At 39.4% G+C, this 22,529-nt stretch overlaps 1 protein-coding gene across 2 annotated transcripts in view; it reads left to right on the top strand.

Annotated features, from left to right (window-relative positions):
- The window catches only part of CNTNAP4 (contactin associated protein family member 4), a 231,814-nt gene that overhangs the window by 120,738 nt on the left and 88,547 nt on the right, over nucleotides 1-22,529 (top strand). For both annotated transcript variants that reach the window (XM_072031392.1, XM_072031391.1), the window contains exon 4: nucleotides 14,978-15,125. In XM_072031392.1, the coding sequence (XP_071887493.1) occupies nucleotides 14,978-15,125 (148 nt within the window). The remainder of the gene's footprint in view (nucleotides 1-14,977; nucleotides 15,126-22,529) is intronic.

The raw sequence follows: 22,529 nt of genomic DNA, 5'->3' as shown, positions 1-22,529 counted from the left end.
TCGAAGTGGAATAAAGACCTAGATTTTGTAATCTTTGGGAATTTAATTTTAAATAACACCCAAGAAAGGGAACTGCAAAAGGAACAGTATATCTTTACAAGCTTGAATAGGAATCAAGTGTACTTGATCTATACAACAGTAGATTTTCACTGCTGATATCAATCATGTCTAATCATTTTAATTGTATGATGCATTTCTCGCATCCTTCATCATCCGTTGTCTTTCATGCAATGAATTTTAAGATGTTTTTCTCTTTAAAATCTGGAAAACAGACAGAGCACTTCTACGCTGCTATAATTCATGAATATTAGGATAAAGAAAGCTTTAAGAAACATAAATAGGTAAATGACAGGTCCATGTAACATTATAAAGTTGTGAAATAGACAATGGATGCTTGAATTTTATATCTAAGACAAAAATAAAGTATTAGGTTGCAGTCATACTGGTCAACAATTTTTATTTAACAAAGTGATCCCCCTGGTCTATGGTAAAAGATGCTAAGGAATTAATACACTGTTTTGAAGTGTTTCAGAGATAATCCTTTTGGATTCTGAAAAATTTGAAAAAGCTAGCAGTATAGTAGCTTTAGTTTTATTTCTTCAAAAGATATACACTGTCTTCTTGCTTTTAATCATATTATATAAGAATAATACAGTTTTACTATTCTCTAACAAACAGAGACACAGTCTAGTAACTTCTATGAAGTGAAGATAACTATGCACAATGTAATATTTAATTAAGTAAATTACCTTTCAACATTCTTAGGTCATCATGTATAAAACTATTAGCACTGTAGTTGCAAAATAAATACTATTTTGAAACATTCCAAAGGTTACTGAATAGTCCATTTTTACCTTCTGTAATTTTAATAGCACTCAGAGTTGGCTAGCGATTAAATGAGAAATTTCAGTTTGTAAGTGACATTATTTTCTGTAAGTAAAGAAAACAAAAACAAATAAACAAAAAAATATCATTTTCAGTGCTACGAACTATAATCCAATTCAGATGTCCTGTTCTGAAAGTAGAATAAATTATACTTTAAATGCAAATCTTAAAACACAGTGAATTAAAAGATATTTAAAATAAAATGCTGAAAGATTCTTCTTAAGACATTCCTAATGGACTAGAAAAACACCAAGAAAACAAACAAACCATAACTATACATGAAATAGCATTTGAAATCTCTTCTTTTAGAGAGTTGTTTTAATGTTATTTCTTTGTTTAATTAATAATTAAAACACTGATAATGTTTGTTTATTTTTCAAACAACATAATTTTTAACTGGAATGGTACATTATGAATGGCATTGTTTAAGTTTATAACACTAGGTGATGAACTCAGCATTCATAGAATCATAGAATCATAGAATATCCTGAGTTGGAAGGGACCCTTAAGGATCATCAAGTCCAACTCTTGACACCGCACAGGTCTACCCAAAAGTTCAAACCATGTGACTAAGTGCACAGTCCAATCTCTTCTTAAACTCAGACAGGCTTGGTGCAGTGACCACTTCCCTGGGGAGCCTGTTCCCGTGTGCAACCACCCTCTCTGTGAAGAACCCCTTCCTGATGTCAAGCCCAAATTTCCCCTGCCTCAGCTTAACCCCGTTCCCGCAGGTTCTGTCACTGCTGTTAATGGAGAAAAGGTCTCCTGCCTCTTGACACCCCCTTACGAGGAAGTTGTAGACTGTGATGAGGTCTCCCCTCAGCCTCCTCTTCTCCAGGCTGAACAGGCCCAGTGCCCTCAGCCGTTCCTCGTACGTCTTCCCCTCCAGGCCTTTCACCATCTTCGTAGCCCTCCTCTGGACACTCTCCAACAGTTTCATGTCCTTTTTATACTGTGGTGCCCAGAACTGCACACAGTACTCGAGGTGAGGCCGCACCAGCACAGAGTAGAGCAGGACAATCACCTCCCTTGACCTACTAGCGATGCTGTGCTTGATGCACCCCAGGACACGGTTGGCCCTCCTGGCTGCCAGGGCACACTGCTGGCTCATATTCAACTTGCTGTCTACCACGACCCCCAGATCCCTCTCTTCTAGGCTGCTCTCCAGCGTCTCATCGCCCAGTCTGTACGTGCAGCCAGGGTTTCCCCGTCCCAGGTGCAGGACCCGGCACTTGCTCTTATTGAACTTCATGCGGTTGGTGATCGCCCAGCTCTCCAACCTATCCAGATCCCTCTGCAAGGCCTTTCCATCCTCAACAGAGTCCACAACTCCTCCAAGTTTGGTGTCATCAGCAAACCTGCTCAAAATACCTTCTATTCCTACATCCAGATCGTTTATAAAAATATTGAAAAGTACCGGCCCTAAAATGGAGCCTTGAGGGACCCCACTGGTGACCGCCCGCCAGACTGACGCAGCCCCATTTACCATAACCCTTTGGGCCCTGCCCGTTAGCCAATTGCTCACCCATCGTATGATGCTTTTATTTAGCTGTATGGTGGACATTTTGTCCAGTAGGATCCTATGGGAAACCGTGTCAAAAGCCTTGCTGAAGTCCAAAAAAATCACATCAGCTGGTTTCCCTTGGTCCACCATACGGGCGATCTTATCATAAAAGGAAATCAGGTTAGTTAGGCAGGACCTACCCTTCACAAACCCATGCTGGCTGGGACCAATGACTGCTTTGTCCCCCAGGTGTGCCTCAATAAGTTCGAGAACCATCTTCTCCATGATTTTACCAGGCACTGATGTGAGACTGACAGGCCTGTAATTGCTAGGGTCTTCTTTCTGACCCTTCTTGAAAATCAGCACAACATTTGCCAGCTTCCAGTCTACCGGGACCTCTCCAGATTAATTAAATTAATTAAAAACAAACAAGCACATGAAAACTTTAAAACCTCCCCTGTAAGTAAGATGATAGATTGAGGCACCCACTGAATTTAAGGTCAAACTTAATATCCTTTTGCAAGGCGATAGGCTCTGGGGCAGATATGTTCTGAAGTGGAGCAGGGGATCAGTGTGAGCAGAGGGTTTCTCTCAAAGCAGCCAAGGGAAGCACCAGCACCCAGCAGCCCTCATGAGGGTGTCTGACTAGGTGTGGGTGGAGCCAGCAGTGCCCCCACTGTAGTACAAAGGCAGCCTCTAGGGAGTGCAAGCAATCAGAATCATGGTGAACAGGGCTTGGTGTGTCAACCAGGGTGTGGCATGGCAATTTGTAGGGCAGGAAAGGCCCTGAATGTTAGCCAGTGTGGAGCAATGATGACCACCCAGCAAAAGCCTGTGGCTTCCAGGAGTTTGCCCCACACCACAACTGATGCAGTCTCCCTGACAGAGCTCCAGGTAGAACATGTTGCTACCCAGGGGTCAGGCTGCCTGGTGTGCCCTACTCTTACACCTGTACAGGATGGCAGTACGTAGCAGAGAGCACAGCTGGGGGAGGTGTGTCCAGTTTGAAGAACTGCTTCACATGGTGGCAGAGCCTTAAAAGGAGGTGGGAAGGCTGAGGAGCATCAGGGAGTCAGAGAACAAGATTGACTGATAGGTTGGAGTTCTGCCATTGCTGAGGCAGGCTCCTCAACCAGCCACAGTCACTCTGTAAGAAATGAAGGATCTCCTAAACCCTTTCTGACAGGCAGGGGGAAGGGATTTAAGAGACAGGGAGGAGTAGAAGCAGGTTCCTGTTCAGCACAGCAGGTGACCCCCCTGCTGTATACCTCACCTTCCCACGTATCCCTGCACAACACGTATGAGACTCCACAGCTTGATGGTCAAGAAAATGACAATGTAGGTCATGGTCCATCCATGTTGGGGGAGTCACCCAGGGTAAGTCAACCTATACCCTGCATCACAACAAGCCCCATAAAGAAAAAAAAAAGAAGGGCTATAGTCATAGGGAACTCCCTTCTGAAGGGAACAGAGGGCCCAATTTGTCATCAAGACCTGACCCATAGGGAAGTCTGCAGTCTCCCTGGGGCATGAGTAAGAGACATTTCTTGGAAATTCACTTGTCTGGTATATTCCTCTGATTATTACCCTTTATTGTGTTTTTTTCAAGTTGGCAGTGATGAGGTGGCAAAGAGAAGGCCAGGAGCAATTAAAAGAGGCTTTAGAGCCTTGGGGTTATGTTGCATTAAGGGGTGTAGCTGATTAATCGTTATGGGTGATAATGACTGTCTGAAAAACAAGCTAGCATGCATGAAATACACAGATGTTATAGGTGTTACAGGTGCGCAGCCTAGAAATGAAAGCGTTAAAAGGATTAAAGACTCTAGAGAGATTTATAACCAAGTGTTCAAATCTCACCCAAAGGTGTCCCAATGGGGTGGGGAGGGAAGAGAGGCTCAGCCCATCGACTGATCCCAGGAGTCAGGAGGTCCTAGGGATGTTGTGTTCCCTCAGGATGGTATCTCCCCTGACAGTGGTATCTTCCCTAACATCCTCTGTCTCTTAGGCCAATTTACATTATTTTCTATCTTTTAGGTGGAGCTTGAGTGACTCTAGTCAAACATATCTCAGTTATGACTGGTGAAAAGTTCTCCCGTCTCCATTTAAAGTAATAGGCTCCGAGAAATTCAGAGCGCATGCCCAGTGAGGGGTGGTCGCACCTTGGAGATGGGTAGCTTTTGGGATGGAGGTGTATTTTGGCATTATAATGATATTATAATGAGCAAAAAATACACTAGGGTACAGCATTTGTCAAGACATGACAGGTCCTTGGCTCAGGGTAGCAAAAAGTGCAGCTTATTGGTCTTGGTGTGCACAAGAACAATAGAGTCCCCACCTGGTTACAGAGCCTAGCTGTGGTGTCTCCACTCCACTCTATGCTCCGTACTGTTTCTTAGGGCTAGCACACCAAGTTTCCCCAGCGCAATAGCATCTAAGGTTGGAAGCCTAGGGAACACTTAGGTAATGCAGCTATGCCCTACCATGAAAGCCCCTTCATTGCTGTACATTTTCTTTAAGTTTTATTTTCCTAGTTACTTCAGGCAATTACACCGCAGGTTATTAGTTGAATGATCAGGTGAACAGGTAGTGTTTCCCTCCATTCTTCCAGTAGCGGGGATCAATACTGAAAGGAACAGGCAGATCCAGCTGATCAATATGTGCTCCCAAGGCTGGTGCCACTGACACAGTTTTGGTTTTTTTTGATCATGGGAAGGTCTACATGACACCAAGCCTGATGATTCCAGATGAGTTGCACTTTTCTCTGAGGAGGAAAAGGGCTTTTGCCCAGGAGTTAGCAGGGCTAATTGGCAGGGCTTTAAACTAGATAGGAAGGGGGAAGGGGACAAAAACAGGCCCACGAATGACAAACTGTGGGACTTCATGACAATATTTGAGGCACTACATTCTGGGGACGCCTAACTTGCCCCATGAGGGGTTGACTTTAATAAAAGACATCTGAAGTGTTTCTATACATGCACACGCAGCATGAGAGATAAAATTTCAGCTCCCTGAAATGCTTATATACTAATGCACACAGTATGGGAAACAAAGAGGAGGAACTGGAGATCTGGATGCAGTTGCAATGCTATGATCTCACTGCAATCACAGAGACATAGTGGGACAACTCATATGACAGGAATGCAGTCATGGAAGGCTATGTGCTTTTTAGAAAATAGCGGCCAGGAAGGTGAGATGGTGGAGGTGCTCTTGAGAACAACAGAGAATGCAATGAGAGAGCAACTGGGAATGTGTGGAGTTCTGCCCAGGGGCAGATGAAAGGCTAGCTGAGTCTTTATGGGAAAGGATTAAAGGTCAGGCTATAATGGCTGACATTGTTTTGGGTGTTTGCTACAGGCCACCTGATCAAGAAGAGGACATAGATGAAGCCTCCTTCAGACAGCTTCAAGTAACCTCTCAGTCACAAGCTCTGGTTCTCATGGGGGACTTCAACCACCCTGACGTCTGCTGGGAAGACCACACAGCTAGGCACAAACAGTCCAGAAGGTTCCTGAAGTGTATTGGTCACAACTTTTTGACAGAGGTGGTGGAGAAGCCACTAAGGACTAGTTGGAGATGTGAGGGTCAGGGGCAGCCTTGGCTGCAGTGAGTTAGAGCCATATGGTGGAGTTCAAGATCTTGTGAGGAGGAAGCAGAGCAAAAAGTAGAATTGCAACCCTGTAGTTCAGGACAACAAATTTTGGCCTCTCCAGGGATCTACTTGGAAGTATCCCATTGCTTAGGGCCCTGGAAGGAAGGAGGGTTCAAGACATCTGGTCAATATTCAAGCATCACTTCCTCCAAGATCAACTTTGGTCAACCCTATGAGCAAAGGGGGTGGGAGACCTGCATGGATGAGAAGGTAGCTCCTGGCGAAGCTGACAGAAGGATATTTACAGCATGTGGAAAAAGGAACAGGCCACTTAGGAGGAATATAGGGGCATTGTCAGAGTATACAGAGATGTGACAAGGAAGGCCAGGGTGCATTTGGAGTTAAATCTGGCAAGAGATGTCAAAGACAACTAGAAGGACTTCTTCAAATACATCAGTAGAAAAAAGCAATCTGGGGAAAATGTCGGCCTGCTGCAGAATGGGGCCAGAATGGGGTGGGTGCTGTTGTGACAAGGGAACAGAGAAGACAGAGTTGATGAGTGCCTTTTTTGCTTCAGTCTTTACTGCTAAAATTAGCCCTCGGGAATCTCAGACCCTGGAGACAAGAGAGGAAGTCTGGAAAAAGGAGGACTTTTTTGTGGTCAAAGAGATCATCTAAGCAAATCTGATATCCACAAATCCATGGGCCCCAATGGAATACACCCACAGATGCTGAGGGAGCAGGCCAATGTTATTTCTAGGCAACTCTTCATCATCTTTGAAAGGTCCTGGAGAACAGGAGAGATGCCTGAGGTCTATAAGAAAGCAAATATCCCACCAGCCTTCAAAAAGGGTAAGAAGGAGGAGCTAGACACTTACAAGTCATTCAGCCTCACCTCCATCCCTGAAAATGGAAAAGGAACAGCTCATCCTGCAGGTCATCTCCAAGCATGTGGAGGATAAGAAGGTGATCAGGAAGAGCCAGCATGGATTCACCAAAGGGATGTCATTTTTGACAAATATGATATCCTTCTACGCTGAGATGACTGACTGGGTAGATGAGTGGAGAGTGGTGGATGTGGTCTCCCTTTACTTCAGCAAGGCTTTTGACACTGTCTCCCATAGCATTCTCAAAGACAAGCTCAGGAAGTGTGGCCTGGATGAGTGGACAGTAAGGTAGATTGATAATTGGCTGGATGGCAGAGCTCAGAGGGCTGTACTTAGTGGTGCAGAATCTAGTCAGAGGTCTGTAGCTACCAATGTCCCCCAGAGGTCAGTACTGGGTCCAGTGTTGTTCAACTTATTCATCAATGGCCTTGATGATGGAACAGAGTGCACCCTCAGCAAGTTTGCTGATGACACAAAGGTGGGAGAAGTGGCTTATACCCCAGAGGGCTGTGCTGCCATTTAGAGGGACTACAACAGACTTGACTGTTGGGCTGAAGGGAACCTCATGAAGTTCAACAAGGGCAAATGCAGGGTTCTACACCTAGGGAGGAATAATCCCTATCACTAGTACAGGCTGGGGACAGACCTGCTGGAATTCAGTTCTGCAGAGAGGGACCTGGGAGTCCTGGTAGACAGCAGGCTGACCGTGAATCAGCAGTGTGCCCTTGTGGCCAAGAAGGCCGATGGTTTACTGGAGTGCATTCAGAAGAGTGTTGCCAGTAGGTCAAGGGAGGTGATCCTCCCCTTCTTCTCAGCCCTGGTGAGGCCATACTGGGAGTACTGTGTTCAGTTCTGGGCTCCCCACTGCAAGAGAGACATAGAACCACTGGAGCAAGTTCAGAGGTGGGCTGTGAAGATGGTTAGAGGACTGGAGCACCTGTCATATGAGGACAGACTGAGAGACCAGTCCTGTTTAGTGTGGAAAAGAGAAGACTGAGGGGAAACGTCATTAATATATATAAATATCTGAAGGGAGGGTGTTGAGATGATGGAGCCAGTCTCTTTTCAGTTGTGCCCAGTGACAAGACAAGAGACAACGGGCACAAACTGAAGTACAGGAGGTTCCATCTGAATATGAGAGGGCACTTTTTTGCTGTAAGGGTGACAGAGCACTGGAACAGGTTTCCCAGAGAGGTTGTGGAGTCTCCTTCTCTGGAGATATTCAAAACCCACCTGGATGCCATTTGTGCAATGTGTTCAAGGTGATTCTGCTCTGCAGAGGGGTTGTACTGGATGATCTTCACAGGTTCCTTCAAACCTCGTCCATTCTGTGATTCTGTGATGCATTTGCAGTATGACAGCAATTTTAAGGCCCAAACAGTTTTGCTTGGTAATCATGTTATTGCTGTATCTAGTCAGCTATTTTTCCTTCAAAGATAGCATTGTGAATTTAATGTGCATAACATGCAAATGCATCAGAACTTGACAACTGGAGTATGATCTTACAGGGGTAGCAGAAGATGTTACAAACAGTGGACATTTACTAGAACAAGAATTTTTGACATTTTCTACTATTTTTTTATTTTATTTTATTTTATTTTATTTTATTTTATTTTATTTTATTTTATTTTATTTTATTTTATTTTATTTTATTTTATTTATTTTATTTTATTTTATTTTATTTTATTTGTTACTTTATTTGTTATTTTATTTTACCTGGTATATATTAACCATATTGTGATTAATACATCCTTATTTTATGTTCTTTTATGTTAATGTTATATACTTTATGTTCATGTAGATTTATGAGTATGTACAACATATGCTTTTGTCAACTGAAGATTACTTTAGTACAGTTCAACTATATCTACAAACAATTCATAGACAAGGACTATTATAAAGTACAGCATGTAACTTAATGCATCACATAATGCATACTTAATGCACATATGCATCGCTTAATGCATCACTACCAGTATTTTATAGCTAACACATTTGTCAGTTTTTGCATAAATCTTTGGTCATTTTATAGAGTCATAGAATTATAGAGTGGTTTAATGGTTGGAAGGGACCTGAAAGGCCTTTAGGTACTGAAAAGGTCATTATAAACTCTCCCCAGGCTAAAAACTCTTCTCCAGGCTAAACAAACCCTTAGTCTGTCTTCATAGAAGAGGTACTCTAGCCATGATCATCTTCACGGCCCTCCTCTGGACTCAGTGCAAGATGCCTATGTCCTTCTTATGCTGAGGGCCTCAGAACTAAATGCAGCACTCCAGTTGGAGTCTCAGAAGAGTGGAGTAGAGAGACAGAATTACTTCCTCCAGTCATATTTTGTCCTAGCCATAATTCCAGTCAAGTAATCAAGTAAAGGAGGTTGTCATCTGGTACATTGTTTTCTGGTCAAAAAGAAGGACTTTCACATTCATATTTCCACTATAACTAAACAGCTCATACCTTTTGACTTTCAAGACCAACTCCAAAAGCTTAACAATATCTTCATACAGTTAATGGGATGGGAAGGAAGAGTCTGAATGAAAAATAAATAAAAATATGCACATACATACATATACACACACACACACACATATATATATGTATATATCCTAAAAAAGACTATCCTGAGTTGGAAGGGACTCACAAGGATCACAGACCATGAAATGACTGGATTCTTGTGAACTGAATATTGCATTGACATTGATGTTAGTTGCATTGTGTGCTATGTTAGCTTGAATAAGCATCCTATTTGTTACAGAGATCTAAATAGTTAACCTAATATAAGAAACCAAATATAGCTCTCGAATTAGGTAAGAAAATATTTTATTTTGAGCTCCCTGTTTTGAACTCTGAGAAGATCACAGAATGAATTAATATTACAACAGTCCTACTGAAGTTTGGATGATGCTCCAAGCCGAACAAATTGTCAGTAATTTACTGGGATTTTTATTCCTTTCATGACTCCCCCTGGCACTAATACCAACTGTAGTTTTGGCATCTCCCAGAAACAGAAAGACTTGTACAGGCAACGTGGCTTCTTAGCATTTGCAAATCATGAGCAACATCATGCAAAAACAGCAAATATGTTATAGGAACAGCTCTATCTATTTCATACTGATTTTGTTGGCTGCTTTTACTGGTGTTCTTTGTAGAATTCAGAAACAGTTGAGAACCACAAACGTTTCTTTAGGAGCTTTACTACCTCATTTGCTGAACTTATTATGATAAAATTATCTACGTTGGGGTCCTGTTCTAATTCTTGTAATTAAACATGAAATGAGAGTAACTGCATGAAATCAAAATTAAATTTTAATTTTTATGTAATATGAAGTAGTATATATATAAATATATTTATTTATCAAAGTTTGTTACAATAAATTCACAAAATATGTTAAAATTATGCCTAATATTTAGTCCTATAACATGTTTTACAGTTTTCACATTCATTAATAAGTATAATCTGTTATGGATACCTAAAGTATGTCTTAGAATACACAACACATGTCTCACACAGGGTTTTAAAAATGGAAAGCTTTTCTTTTTACTAGATGAGGAACTTTAGGACATGACACTTGTGTCTAAAAACGCATTTCCTTTCTTTCTGGATAGAGAATTGAGAGGGAAATAAATAATTTATCTTTTAACTTGTCTTGGCATAAGCTTGCCTTCAAAACCTTTCTGAGCTATAAATCCACAAAAGATATCACTTTACTAATACATCCTGGAGCACACAAGTGATCTCTGATGGCATAATAAATTAGATAATTCTACCTTCAAAGCAGGGTTAAAATAGCTTGAGGTATAATAATAATAATAATAATAATAATCATCATCATCATCATCATCATCATAATCATAATCATAATAACCATAATCATAATCATAATGGTGCAGGTTAGATAGTGGGTGTGAGGGTTAAAACAGGTTAGAGGTGTTATAAATGGCTCAGTCTTCAAAATAGGATTAAATAAAAAAATAGGATTTATTAAAAGAATAGAAGTAAGCAAACAGCGCTGGGTGCAGTGGGAGTCTCCACTCCACCAGGACGCACCCCAGTTACATTAAGTAGCTGATTTTTATGCTCCTAGACTAATACATATTCATTACTACTTCTAAAAAAAATAGGTTATTATAATTAGCTTCCGGGGTCCAGTCCCTCCTACTGGAGCATGCACATCAGTCTCCAGTGGTCCCTCTGGGGGTCTCTAGGGGTCTTTCATGCTGAAGGCTCATAGTCTTCCTCTCCAAGTTTTTCTTCTTCACGAGTAATAAAAACTCAGTCTTTTCTACTTCACGAGTAATTAAAACATTCCTCACCAGCCATTCACAGGGACAGTCACACCTATAGCAGTGTTAAGTTAATCTCGAAGAAGTTAATCTCGAAGAAGACAAAAAAAAAAAGCTGTAACTGTTAGAAATAGAAGTTCAGAATAACAAAAGCAAACAGGTTCATAAATTTGAGGAGTATTTTCTGAAGACTTGATAAATTGACTAGAATCAGGGGGAGACTGGGACACACTGCATCTGTGGTTCAAGAATTAAATTGCCAGTGCAGGACCCAGAGGCAGACAGGACTGTTCTTTATTGACACGAATTGTTAAAACATTCCTCACAGAGGTTAGGTCCCCATTTAAGGCCATTGCACCAGCCTGGTGTTCTCCCTTCATGAAATAAAATAGGGCATGAACATGAAGAGCTGTCTGCTTACATATCTGTACTGCTGAGTGCTCTTTTTACCATTTAAGTTTATACTGTAGTATTGCACTTCCATGTGCAAAAAAAAAACAACATTATCTGAGAAACATGATACATTTTCATGCCAATGTAATGCCAATAGCAGTAAAGTATAGTGTTTCTAAAAGCAGGAAATCAGAATCAGTAAGCAGTTGTATTAGAAGGGTTAGCTTTACAAGCCATTAATATTTATGCAAACACAATGCTTATTACACGTAACATTCATGTTAGCCAAGGGTCACATAATTTTTTTTTAATCATCAGATGTCTGTGTGTGTTGTGAGGACTCTGCTTCCTACATAATCTAAAACTAATGATATGTTCCCTTTGAGTGATTTGGTACAAGAATGAAGTGATCTGAATTGTCTAAAGGTGGCAGGGATGAGAGGAAGGTAGCATATTACATAGCTCTAATTTTAGTGTATTTAAATGATTACTGGATCAGACTGTTAAACAGTAATTTTTCCAGTGCCTCACAGTGGTGAGGTTGCCCAGAGAAGCTGTGGGCTGTGGATGCCCCATCCCTGGAAATGTTAAGGCCTGGTGGGATCAGCCTGATGTAGGGGTAGGTTTCCCTATTGGGGATAGGGGGTGTTAATTATATGAAATTGTATGATCTTTAAGGTCCCTTCAAACCCCACCAATCCATAATTTTGATGTACTGTATAGACAGGAATGTATCATACTTTGTATACATTTCCTCTAACAAGTCTTCAGTTTATTTGTTAGGCTACAGGCATTCCTTAAGTTCTGAAGGAAAACTGATTGCTTCCTCTTTCATTTTATTGTAAAAAAGTATTGAAATAATAATAATAATTAAACTAATAATAATAATAATAACCTCAAACTGTGTATTTTAATCTTTAAATTGTTTAAAATCAAGCAATAAAAATTTATTTGATACTTAATCGATACATATTAAAAATTAGCTCTTTTCAGATAAAATCTTTATAAAATGGAAACTAAAAGTATCAATTTATAAACTGGACAGCTTGAATCATTTAAGGACTAGCGTGAATTACTTTTAGGCTGTTATTGAATTAAATATATATTTTTAAATTAATAACACATGGGTTAAGTACATACTGAATAAAAAAAAAAAAAAAAAGAAAGGCAATATGCATTCCATTTCTAAAATTTAAGAACTAATTTTAATGAGGTGGCTGCTCTCTTAAAATGATCTTGAAAAAAAAATAAAAAATCTTAATTGAACACTTCATTTACTTCCAGTATTTAATCGTCTGGGGTCTGGTTCTGGTTCAGTCAACAAACTAATTGACACTTTCTCTAGCACCTACATTTGTTACAGGCTGCAAATAAGGATTTGAAGGAACAAGAGGTCTGGAGTGCTCTCACCTTGGAAATATTAGTTCTCTGGTGTTTATTTTACAGTCTTTCCAGCTTCACCCACTGTGATAGTTAAATCACAAAGCATGAAGCTGAAAGTGGTATAGATATTCAGTCACTAACTCTCATTGCTTATTACTAGCTCAACAGGTTATCTGTAATGAGCACATTCACTAGTTGCTTTCTGTTTTCTTTCCTTTATTTCTTTATTTCTTTATTATTATTATTTTTTCTACTGAATTTTCAGAGATTAGAATTTATACAGAAATTTGACTCGTGCAAGGGAAGGAAATTCAAAAGTTTCATGATGGGAGGATACATAACAAATAGAATGAAGCTCATCTATGCTTCAAAAAGCTATGTAAAGAGAACTTTAAAAGTGTAGACTTTTTGTTTTCTATATACTTTTGCAGCCACTAGCTCTGTTGCTTATAACTCGAGCAACAGCATTTTCCATCTGTCCAGAAATGTATAATCTTTTTATTTCTGCTAATGAAAACATTTCAGAAAACTATTTATGTTTTATGCATCAAATATTTAAATCCCAATTGTGTGAACAAATTATTTCATATAACACAAACAGGCAATGAGGGGGAAAAAAAAAGGGGGGGGAGGGGGAGGGGAGGGAGGTCTTAATGTAACCAGCAAAATCAAAAAATATACTAGTTTTTAAGTTGCTACTAATTTTTTATTATTACAGTTCCTTGTTTTTATGTTCGTTTTATATTTTCTTATGTCCTGGTTTCAGTTAGGATGTAGTTAATTTTCCTCCTAGTAGCTGGTATGGTGCTGTTTTTTGGATTTAGGATGAGAATAATGTTGATATCTTTACTTGTTGCAGAGCAGTGCTTACACTAAGCAAAGGACTTTTCAGCTGCTCATACCATTCTGCCAGTGAGGAGGCTGGGGGTTCATTAGGGAGCTGGGAAGAGAAAGAACCAGGACAGCTGACCCAGACTGGCCAAAGGGATATTCCATACCATAAGATATCATGCTGAAAAATTAATATGAGGTGGCTGGCCAGGGTGGGGGGAGACCAGTGCTCGGGTTTAAGATGGGCATTGCTCCGTGAGAGATGAGCAATTGCCTTGTGCATCACTTGTTTTGGACACATCATTATTATTACTATTATCATTATTATAATTATTCTTTTCTTCTCTGTTCCTATTAAACTCTCTTTATCTTGACCCACAGACCCACAAGCGTTTACTTTTTTTTTTTTTTTTTTTTTCAATTCTCTACCCCATCCCACTGCTAGGGGGAAGATGGGTGAATGTGTTGCTGTGCTGATGGCCAAGTTAAACAATAACACCTTACGTCTCCTAATGTAACAATATGAAAATTAACCTTATATGTTAAATTCAGCTTTTTCTCTCTCTCTCTGATGTATTTTTTTCTTTTTCTTTTTCTTTCTTTTTTCTTTTTTCTTTTTTTTTTTTTTTTTTGCTTTGTTTTTTCCTCCATTGGGGGAAAAAAAAAAAGTTTAAACATATTTTTCCTTTTCAATAGAACACTGAATTTAAATTCTTTCACAGTACTCTGTCCTTTTTATTTGGAAACCAGAGCCTTTCCACATCACCACAATTATAAATGGAACTTTTTTGTATTCAGCATACTCCACATCATATATGATTTTAATGAAATTTAAGTGACCTTTAGGCAAAAGCAAAGCGAAGAGCTTGCTCTACCATCTTATGAATATATATATATTAGGTAGTACAACACATTGAAATGCCAGGGTGTTCTACACATTTTGGAAAGGAACATTTGGTTTGAGAAATTACGTTTCATTCACTTAAATTTCAGAAGTTCTGAGGTTTTTAATGATTTGGCACTAAATAGACAGCTGACTTGATCTAGAAGAGTCAAATTTGATTGAATGGTTATTCCTATTTAATTCATTAACATTGTTATTATTATTATTATTATTTGTTGTTCTTGAACGGATGAGGGTGTAAAATGAAAAGATCAGCAATAAGAAAATATATTTCTGTATTCAATATGGATGTGACTGATCTGTTTTTAATTTTCTTCTAGGCATTTTCTGGAAACACAAATGCCGATAGTGTTGTATACTACAAGCTTCAACATTCCATTAAAGCAAGATTTCTCCGCTTTGTGCCTTTGGACTGGAATCCCAATGGCAGAATTGGAATGCGTATAGAAGCATATGGATGCATGTACAGTAAGTGTTTTGTGTAATCAACTAAATGAAACATCCATTCATTTTTGTATTCTGCTGTATCAATTACACTTGAAACTAGAATTCTAAGCTTAGTTTTAATATTGAATATAAACAATTTAATAGGTTTATGTGCAGAATTCACTGTTTCTGCATCATCTAGCAATATGTAATGCTTATTTTCCAGCTCCTGTGTTGGGATAAGTGGCACATAGATGTAATTCAAAAAATAATTTACTGAAAACTCTTTTTATGGTATTCATAAACAAACAAACAACAAAGAAAAACCACCACAACCACCACCAAAATAAATAAATAAATAAATAAATTTTTGTTTTAGCATAGCGTGCTTTCTACTTGAAAAGAAAATGTTGAACATGTATATACACATAATCTTGTTCTTGAGTACAAGACAGTACAAGTAACAGTACAAGTAGATAAAACCAGAAATAAGGGATGATTCTACACAGTTGACAGATACTTCAAAGATGATATTTGTTTAAGTGGTACGTTTACAATATATTTTCTGTCATTAACAAAATAATAATAATAATTGATTCTGCATTTAGCAGGCAAAGGCTTGACTGTTACTGTCATATTGATTTCCTGGACATTATAACTTTTCCTGAGAGACTGCAGGCTAGTGAAATCTTTTAGTCCACTCCATGGGGTGCTGGGTACAATTAAACACATTTGAAATACTTCTACATCAATATATGCATCATGAGAAAGAAGAAAGAGTAACTAAAAGCCTTAAATCAGTCCCAGAGCTACAACATCATTGGTATAAGTAAAACTGGTGCAAAGCCATAAGTTCTTCAGGAGGCATAGGCAGGGCAGGCAAGGTGGGGTGGTGATGCTATATGTAATGGAGGGGCTAGAGTGTATGGAGCTTGCAGCTGGTGATGGCACAGTTGAGACCCTCTGGGTAAGGGAAAAACAAATAAAGGCATGTCATTGTGGGAGTCTACTATAGACCACCTGGCCAGGATGATGACATCAATGAAATATTCATTAGGGAACTTTACGTCTAGATCAGCTGCTGTCTTTTTGGGGGAAATCAACTTGCCAGGTATGACCTGGGAGTACCACACAGCTGATATAAGCAGGTTGAGGAGATTCCTAAAACATCTTGTTGATAACTTCTTGGTACAGCTACTAAGGGAGATTACTAGGGAAGGTGTCCTTCTGCCTGTACACAGACAGGGTCTCATGGGTGAAGTGTCAGTTGATGGCCATCTTGGCCATAGTGACCAGGAAGTAGTTGAGTTTAAAGTCTTTGGTGACAGGAGGAAAACTGCCACAAAATCTTCAACCCTGGATGTGGGGAAAGCAGAGTTCAAGCTGTTTGGTGAACTAGTTTGCAAGATCCCCTGAAAAACTACATTTGAAGGCATTGGTGTCCGTCAGTGTTGGTCTCTTCTTAAATACCTCTTCTTAAGAGCACAATAACAAACAATCACAAAATATCAGAAGTCAAGGAGAAGAAGCAGAAGGTTGGCTTTGCTGTGCATGGATCTTATTATAGAGCTTAGTTGGAAAAATAAATTATATGTATATAATTGATTGACATAGGAGGACTACTACTACTGTTTGCAGGGAGAGCTGTCTGCTGTTCGTGCAGCCAGAGGTCAATTAGAGTTTTTAATCTTTAATTTTATCTATTTATCTATTTATTTATTTATTTATTTTGTTTATAATATGTTAACTGCAAAGGGAGGGCCAAAGTAATGGACCAAGTGACGTTGGTCCATTACTTCATGAGGATGGTCACCTCACAAATAAGAACACAGATAAAGTAAAGACATGTAATGTCATCTTTGTCTCTGTCTTCAGCACCAATGACGGTCCCTGAGACACCTGGAAATCTCAGTTGGAGGACCATGACTATGGTAAAGAAAAACTCCCAGCCAACTCTGAACTTGTGTGGGACTTGCTGCTCCATCTGGATGCATATAAGTCTGTGGGGCCCAGCTGGATTCATCCCAGAGAACTCAGATAGTTGTTATTGCAAGATCTTTTTCCAATGTTCTTGGGAATCTGGAGAGGTCTTATTTGACAACTTATATTCCTGTCAAATAAGACCTCTCCAGATTCCCAAGAACATTGGAAAAGAATCTGGCAAATATTGTTCCAATTTTCAGAAAGGGTAAGACAGAAGAGATCGTAAATACAGGCCTGTCAGTCTCACTTCAGGGTCTGGTAAAATTATGGAGAAATTTATTCTGGGAGTTAGTAATAAACACCCAAAGTACAATGTGCTCATTGGTGATAGCTAACATGGGTACATGAGGGGAAGGCCCTTTTTAAGGAACTTAGTTTTCTTTTATAACAAGTTCACTCATACATCTGTACAAAGCGGGGCCAGTAGATTGCAATCTCTTTGTATTTCAATAAAGCTTTCATTTAGGTTTCTCTCAGTATTATTCTGGGAAAAAAAAAATAATAATAAAAATATATATATATATATATATTCACCATACAGCCAGATAAATATGTAATATGATGGGTGGACAATTGGATGACAGGTCAGGCTCAAAGAGTTATAGTAAATGGGGTTACAGCAGGCTGGTGGCCAGTCACTAATGGGTTCTGGAGGGCTCCATTTTAGGGCCAGTTCTCTTTAATATTTTCATAAATGACTTGAATGTAGAACTTCAAGTTACAGTGAGTAAGTTTGCAGATGACTTTAAATTTGGAGAAGCTGTTGATGTGAGCTGTTGATATGGGTGAGGGAAAGGCTGTGGATGTGGTCTAACTAGATGTCAGTAAGGCTTTTGACATTGCTTTCCACAGAATTCTTCTGAGGAGGTTGGCTGCCTAAGGCTTAGATGGCTATACGCTATGTTGGATTAAAAGCTGTCTGGGTGGCCCAAGGAGTTGTGGTAAATTGAGTTAAATCCAGTTAAAAGTCTGTCACTAAAGCTGTCCCTAGGGCTCGGTACTGGTGCCAGATCTCTTCAATATTTTATTCAATCATCTGGAGGGGATCGAGTACACGCTCAGTAAATTTGCAGATGACACTAAATTTGGTGTGACCATCAATCTGCTCAAAGGAAGGAAGGTTCTGCAGAGAGGTCTGGAAAGGCTGGACCAATGGGCTGAGGCCAACTGTATGAAGTTCAACAAAACTAAGTGCTAGGTCCTGCACTGGGGACAAAAAAAAATAATATATAAATATAAAAAAAACATGCATTGCTATAGGCTTAGGGAAGTGTGGCTGGAAAGCTACCTGGTGGAAAGGAACCTGGGGATGCTGGTTGATAGATGGCTGAATATGAGCCAGGATTGTGCTCAGTTGGCCAAGAAGGCCAAGAGCATCCCGGCTTGTATCAGGAACAGTGTGGCCAGCAGGACTGGGGAAGTGATTGTCCTTCCGTACTCAGTGCTGGTGAGGCCAGACCTCTAATACTGTGTTCAGTTTTGTGTCCCTCACTACAAGAAGGACAATGAGTTGCTGGAAAAGGTCCAAAAGAGGGCAACAAAGATGGTGATGGGTCCAGAAAACAAGTATTTCGAGGAGCAAATAAGGGAGCTGTTTGGTTTTTTGTTTGTTTGTTTGTTTGGTGGTTTGTTTTGGTGGTTTGTTTGTTTATTTTTTTTTGTTTTCTTTAAGTTAAAAGAAGAGAAGGCTCAGGGGAGACCTTATGTAGAATTACCGTAAAAGAGGTTATAGTGAGATGGAGATTCTCCCAAGCTCCAAGTGATAAGAATAGGGGAAATGACTCAAGTTTCACCATGAAAAGATTAGGTTTAGAAGATTAGGAGAAATTTCTATACTGAAAGGGTTGTGTGACTTTAAGAAGCAGCCCAGGGAAGCAGTTGTGTCACCATCCCTGGAGGTCTTCAAGAAATGTGTAGATTTAGAACTTAGTTTCATGTTAGTTTCATGGTCTAATGGTGTGCTTTAGTACTAGGTTAAAGGTTGGACTAGGTAATGACACTGCTTAAACTGTCAAATACAAGATTCAACTTCCTCCACATTTTTAGGTGCCAAGACTAATTTATTTTTATTTTTGAAAAAAAAAAATAAACGGGGCTGAACTTTTTCATTTCCAGATAAACATTCATGTGAGTCCCCCCCTGTTTCTTCTCTGATAGGAGGACTGCATTCTTTCCTGCCATTGATCATCAATAACAAATAATCAGCTTTTCTTCTTCCTGGTCCTGTACCTTATGTATTCAACAACATTTATGCCTTATTCAGTCTCTTGTTCACAAAAAAATTCCAATCTGAAGTTTTGGTTTCTCACTTGCCTAGAATCTAGACTTTCATTGTGTTCATTTACTCCTGTAATTTTCTCTATCACACCTTGCAACATACTTTATTTCTCTCTTGTGTGATATCCCTATTGTCCTTATTGCCATTGTGCAAATAGAAAACTTAAAATTCTCTAAAATAAAAAGAAGACAGTGTCACTGTTATGAGTATATATATGCACAATGAGAACTTACACAATTCATTTTGTGGTGACAGTAACTGCTTTAGAGGAAGATTATGTTTTGTTTTGTTTTGTTTTGTTTCATTTTTATGTATTTTATTGTACGTTACTTATTTGCCACAGGATTGGTCCTATAGAAAGATAATGTAAGAAAACAAGCAAAAAAACAAACTAACTAACAAAAAAAGAAAAAAGAAAAAAAAAATGACGATTCATTTAGCTTCTAACAGTTTAAATTAAGAATATTTACTTCATATGTTATCTACTCTAATAAACTACATAAAGAATGTCATATTGATACATATGTGGAAGTTTTCTTCAGGCTGGTTAAGATTGTGTCTGTATTAATGGTGTGAGATTTTTTATTTTTGTATTTATTTGTGTGTGTGTGTTTGTGAAGTGAAAATGTAGCAACCTCTTCCTCCCGTCTTATCTGTTGCAAGTTGCACAACTAAAACTAAAACTACAAAGATGATGTGAGGCTGATCTCATTACTCCACAGTATAATACTGAAAATAATGTTTGTTATACTCAAAAGAGGTAATTACTGTCTTAGTAAAATAATACTTACAGGACATTTTTTAGCACTGCTTTCAAATTCCCTGTTCTGTAATATACCTGGCAAATACATGCTCTAAATACCTTAGCTTCATATCATCAGTACTAATGTTCTGTCTTTATCTACTAACTTCATATTAGTGATATCTTTGATAGACATTCATAGGATATAACGTTATTGTAACGTTAATATATTTCCATGTGTTTATTTCATTATTTATTTTTAATACAGGACACATTTTTGATTATAAATTATTTAAGGCCGAAAACTGTCACATTTTATATGTTTGTTAAGCTTACATCCAGAAAAAAAAAAAAAAAAAAAATAGATATTCCATTTTTGCCTCTTAACAATAGTCAATTAGGTAGTTAGTTATGGATTTTTTTGCAACATTTAATGAACTCCCCTGTATTTTCCACATGTAACTCTTGTCTTTCTCATTCAGTTGTTTGTAATGTTCCTTAGTTTTCTTTCTCCTTCTCTGCATTGTTTTCTCTTTAAGCAGTATTAAGTAACCATGGTAACTGCTGGGGAGCTGCTGGGGTTGCTGGGGCTGGAATCTTTTCTGTGGCTTCCTGGGTTAAGAGCAGGCAGGCAGGATGTTTTCACAGAATGTTTTAGGTTGCAAGGAACCTCTGGTTGTCATCTGGTCCAACACCGCTGCTCAGACGAATAGCCACCTACAGCCAGTAGCTCCAGGCCATGTCTAGATGGCTTTTGAATATTTCCAAGGAGGCAGACTCCACAACCTCTCTGGCCAACCTGTGGCAGTGTTCAGTCACTTGAACAATTAAGTGTTTCCTGTTATTCAGAAGGAACCTCCTGTGTTTCAGTTTGTGAGCACTGCCAGCTGTCCTCTCTCTGGCCACCAATGAAAAAGGCCTGGCTACATCCTTTTGCACTATCCCTTCAAGTATTTACGTATATATTGATAAGATACCCCTGAGCCTTCTCTTCTCCAGACTAAGCAGTCCCCACTCTCTCAGCCTTTCCTCACCAGAAAGAGGCTCCAGTTCCCACCATCCTCCTGGCCTTTCACTGGACACTGTTCAGGAATTCCATGTCTCTCTTGTGCTGGAGGTCTCTGAACTGGACACGGTACTCCAGTGTGGCTTCAGCAGTCCTGAGGAGTGAGGAAGGATTACTTCCTTTAATCTGTTGACAGTGTTTTGTTTAACACAGCCCAGAATACCATGAGCCTTCTCTGCTGTAAGGGCACACCACTAGCCCATGTTCAACTTGGTGTCCAACAGGATCCCCAGGTCGTAGAATCATAGAATGACTTGGGTCGGAAGGGACCTCATAGATCATATAGTTCCAACCCCCCTGACATGGACAGGTATGCCACCCATTAGATCAGGTTGCTCAGAACCTCATCCGGCCTGGTCTTGAACATCTCCAGGGATGGGGCTTCCACAACCTCTCTGGACAGCCTGTTCCAGAGATTCACCACCATCTGAGAGAATAATTTCCTTCTAATCTCTAATTTAAATCTCCCCTCTTTTAGTTTAACCTTGTCCAATCATCGTCTGCCTTAGCAAAAAGTTGTTTCTTCATCTTTTTCTATAAACTCCCTTTTGAGTACTGAAAATCTGCGACAAGGTCAGCTTGGAGCCTTCTCTTCTGTGGGCTTAGCAGGCCCAGTTCTTTCTGAGTTTCTTTCTCTGAGTTGAAAGGTACTCCAGACCCTAGATCATCTTCATGGCTGTCCTCTGGACCTGTTCTAACAGATCCACATCCTTCTTGTGCTGGAGGTCCCAGACCTACATGCAGTAGTGTAACCCCTCCAAGTGGGGTCTCACAAGGTCAGAGTAAAGGGGGACAATCACCTGCCTCAACCTGCTGGCCACTCCTCTTTTGATGGAGCCCAGGATTTAGTTGGCCTTCTGGGTTGCAAGTACACGCTGTTGTCTCATGTCAAGCTTTTAATCCATCAGAACCCACAAGTTCTTCTCTTCAGGGCTCCTCTCAATGATTTTTTTCTCCCATTCTGTACTCATGTCCAGGATTGCCCCAACCCAGGTGCAGCACCTTGCACTTGGACTTGTTGAACCTCATACAGTTCATGTGGGTCCACTTCTCAAGCTTGTCCAGGCCCCTTTGGATGCCATCCCTTCTTTCTATTGTATCAATCACACCACTCAGCTTGGTGTCATCTGTAAATTTGCTGAGCGTGTACTCAATCTGAAAGAGTTCTCACTGTATTAAATGAGCAAGATAATGGCTTGCACAATAGTTTAGTTTAAATGTTTGTGTATATTTAAGATTATATTCTATATATAGTTACATAGAGAATCTTAGGATTGTAGAATATTCCAGGTTGGAAGGATCATTACAATGATCATTGAGTCCAACTTTTGGAATGTTTATATATGATTTATATAATAATTTAAATAATTTATAAAT

The sequence above is a fragment of the Anas platyrhynchos genome, chromosome Z (genome assembly GCF_047663525.1).
Source record: "Anas platyrhynchos isolate ZD024472 breed Pekin duck chromosome Z, IASCAAS_PekinDuck_T2T, whole genome shotgun sequence".
NCBI classification, from domain to species: Eukaryota; Metazoa; Chordata; class Aves; order Anseriformes; family Anatidae; genus Anas; species Anas platyrhynchos.
The sequence above is the reverse complement of the archived record's forward strand: the minus strand, read 5'-3'. Positions and strand labels throughout refer to the sequence as shown.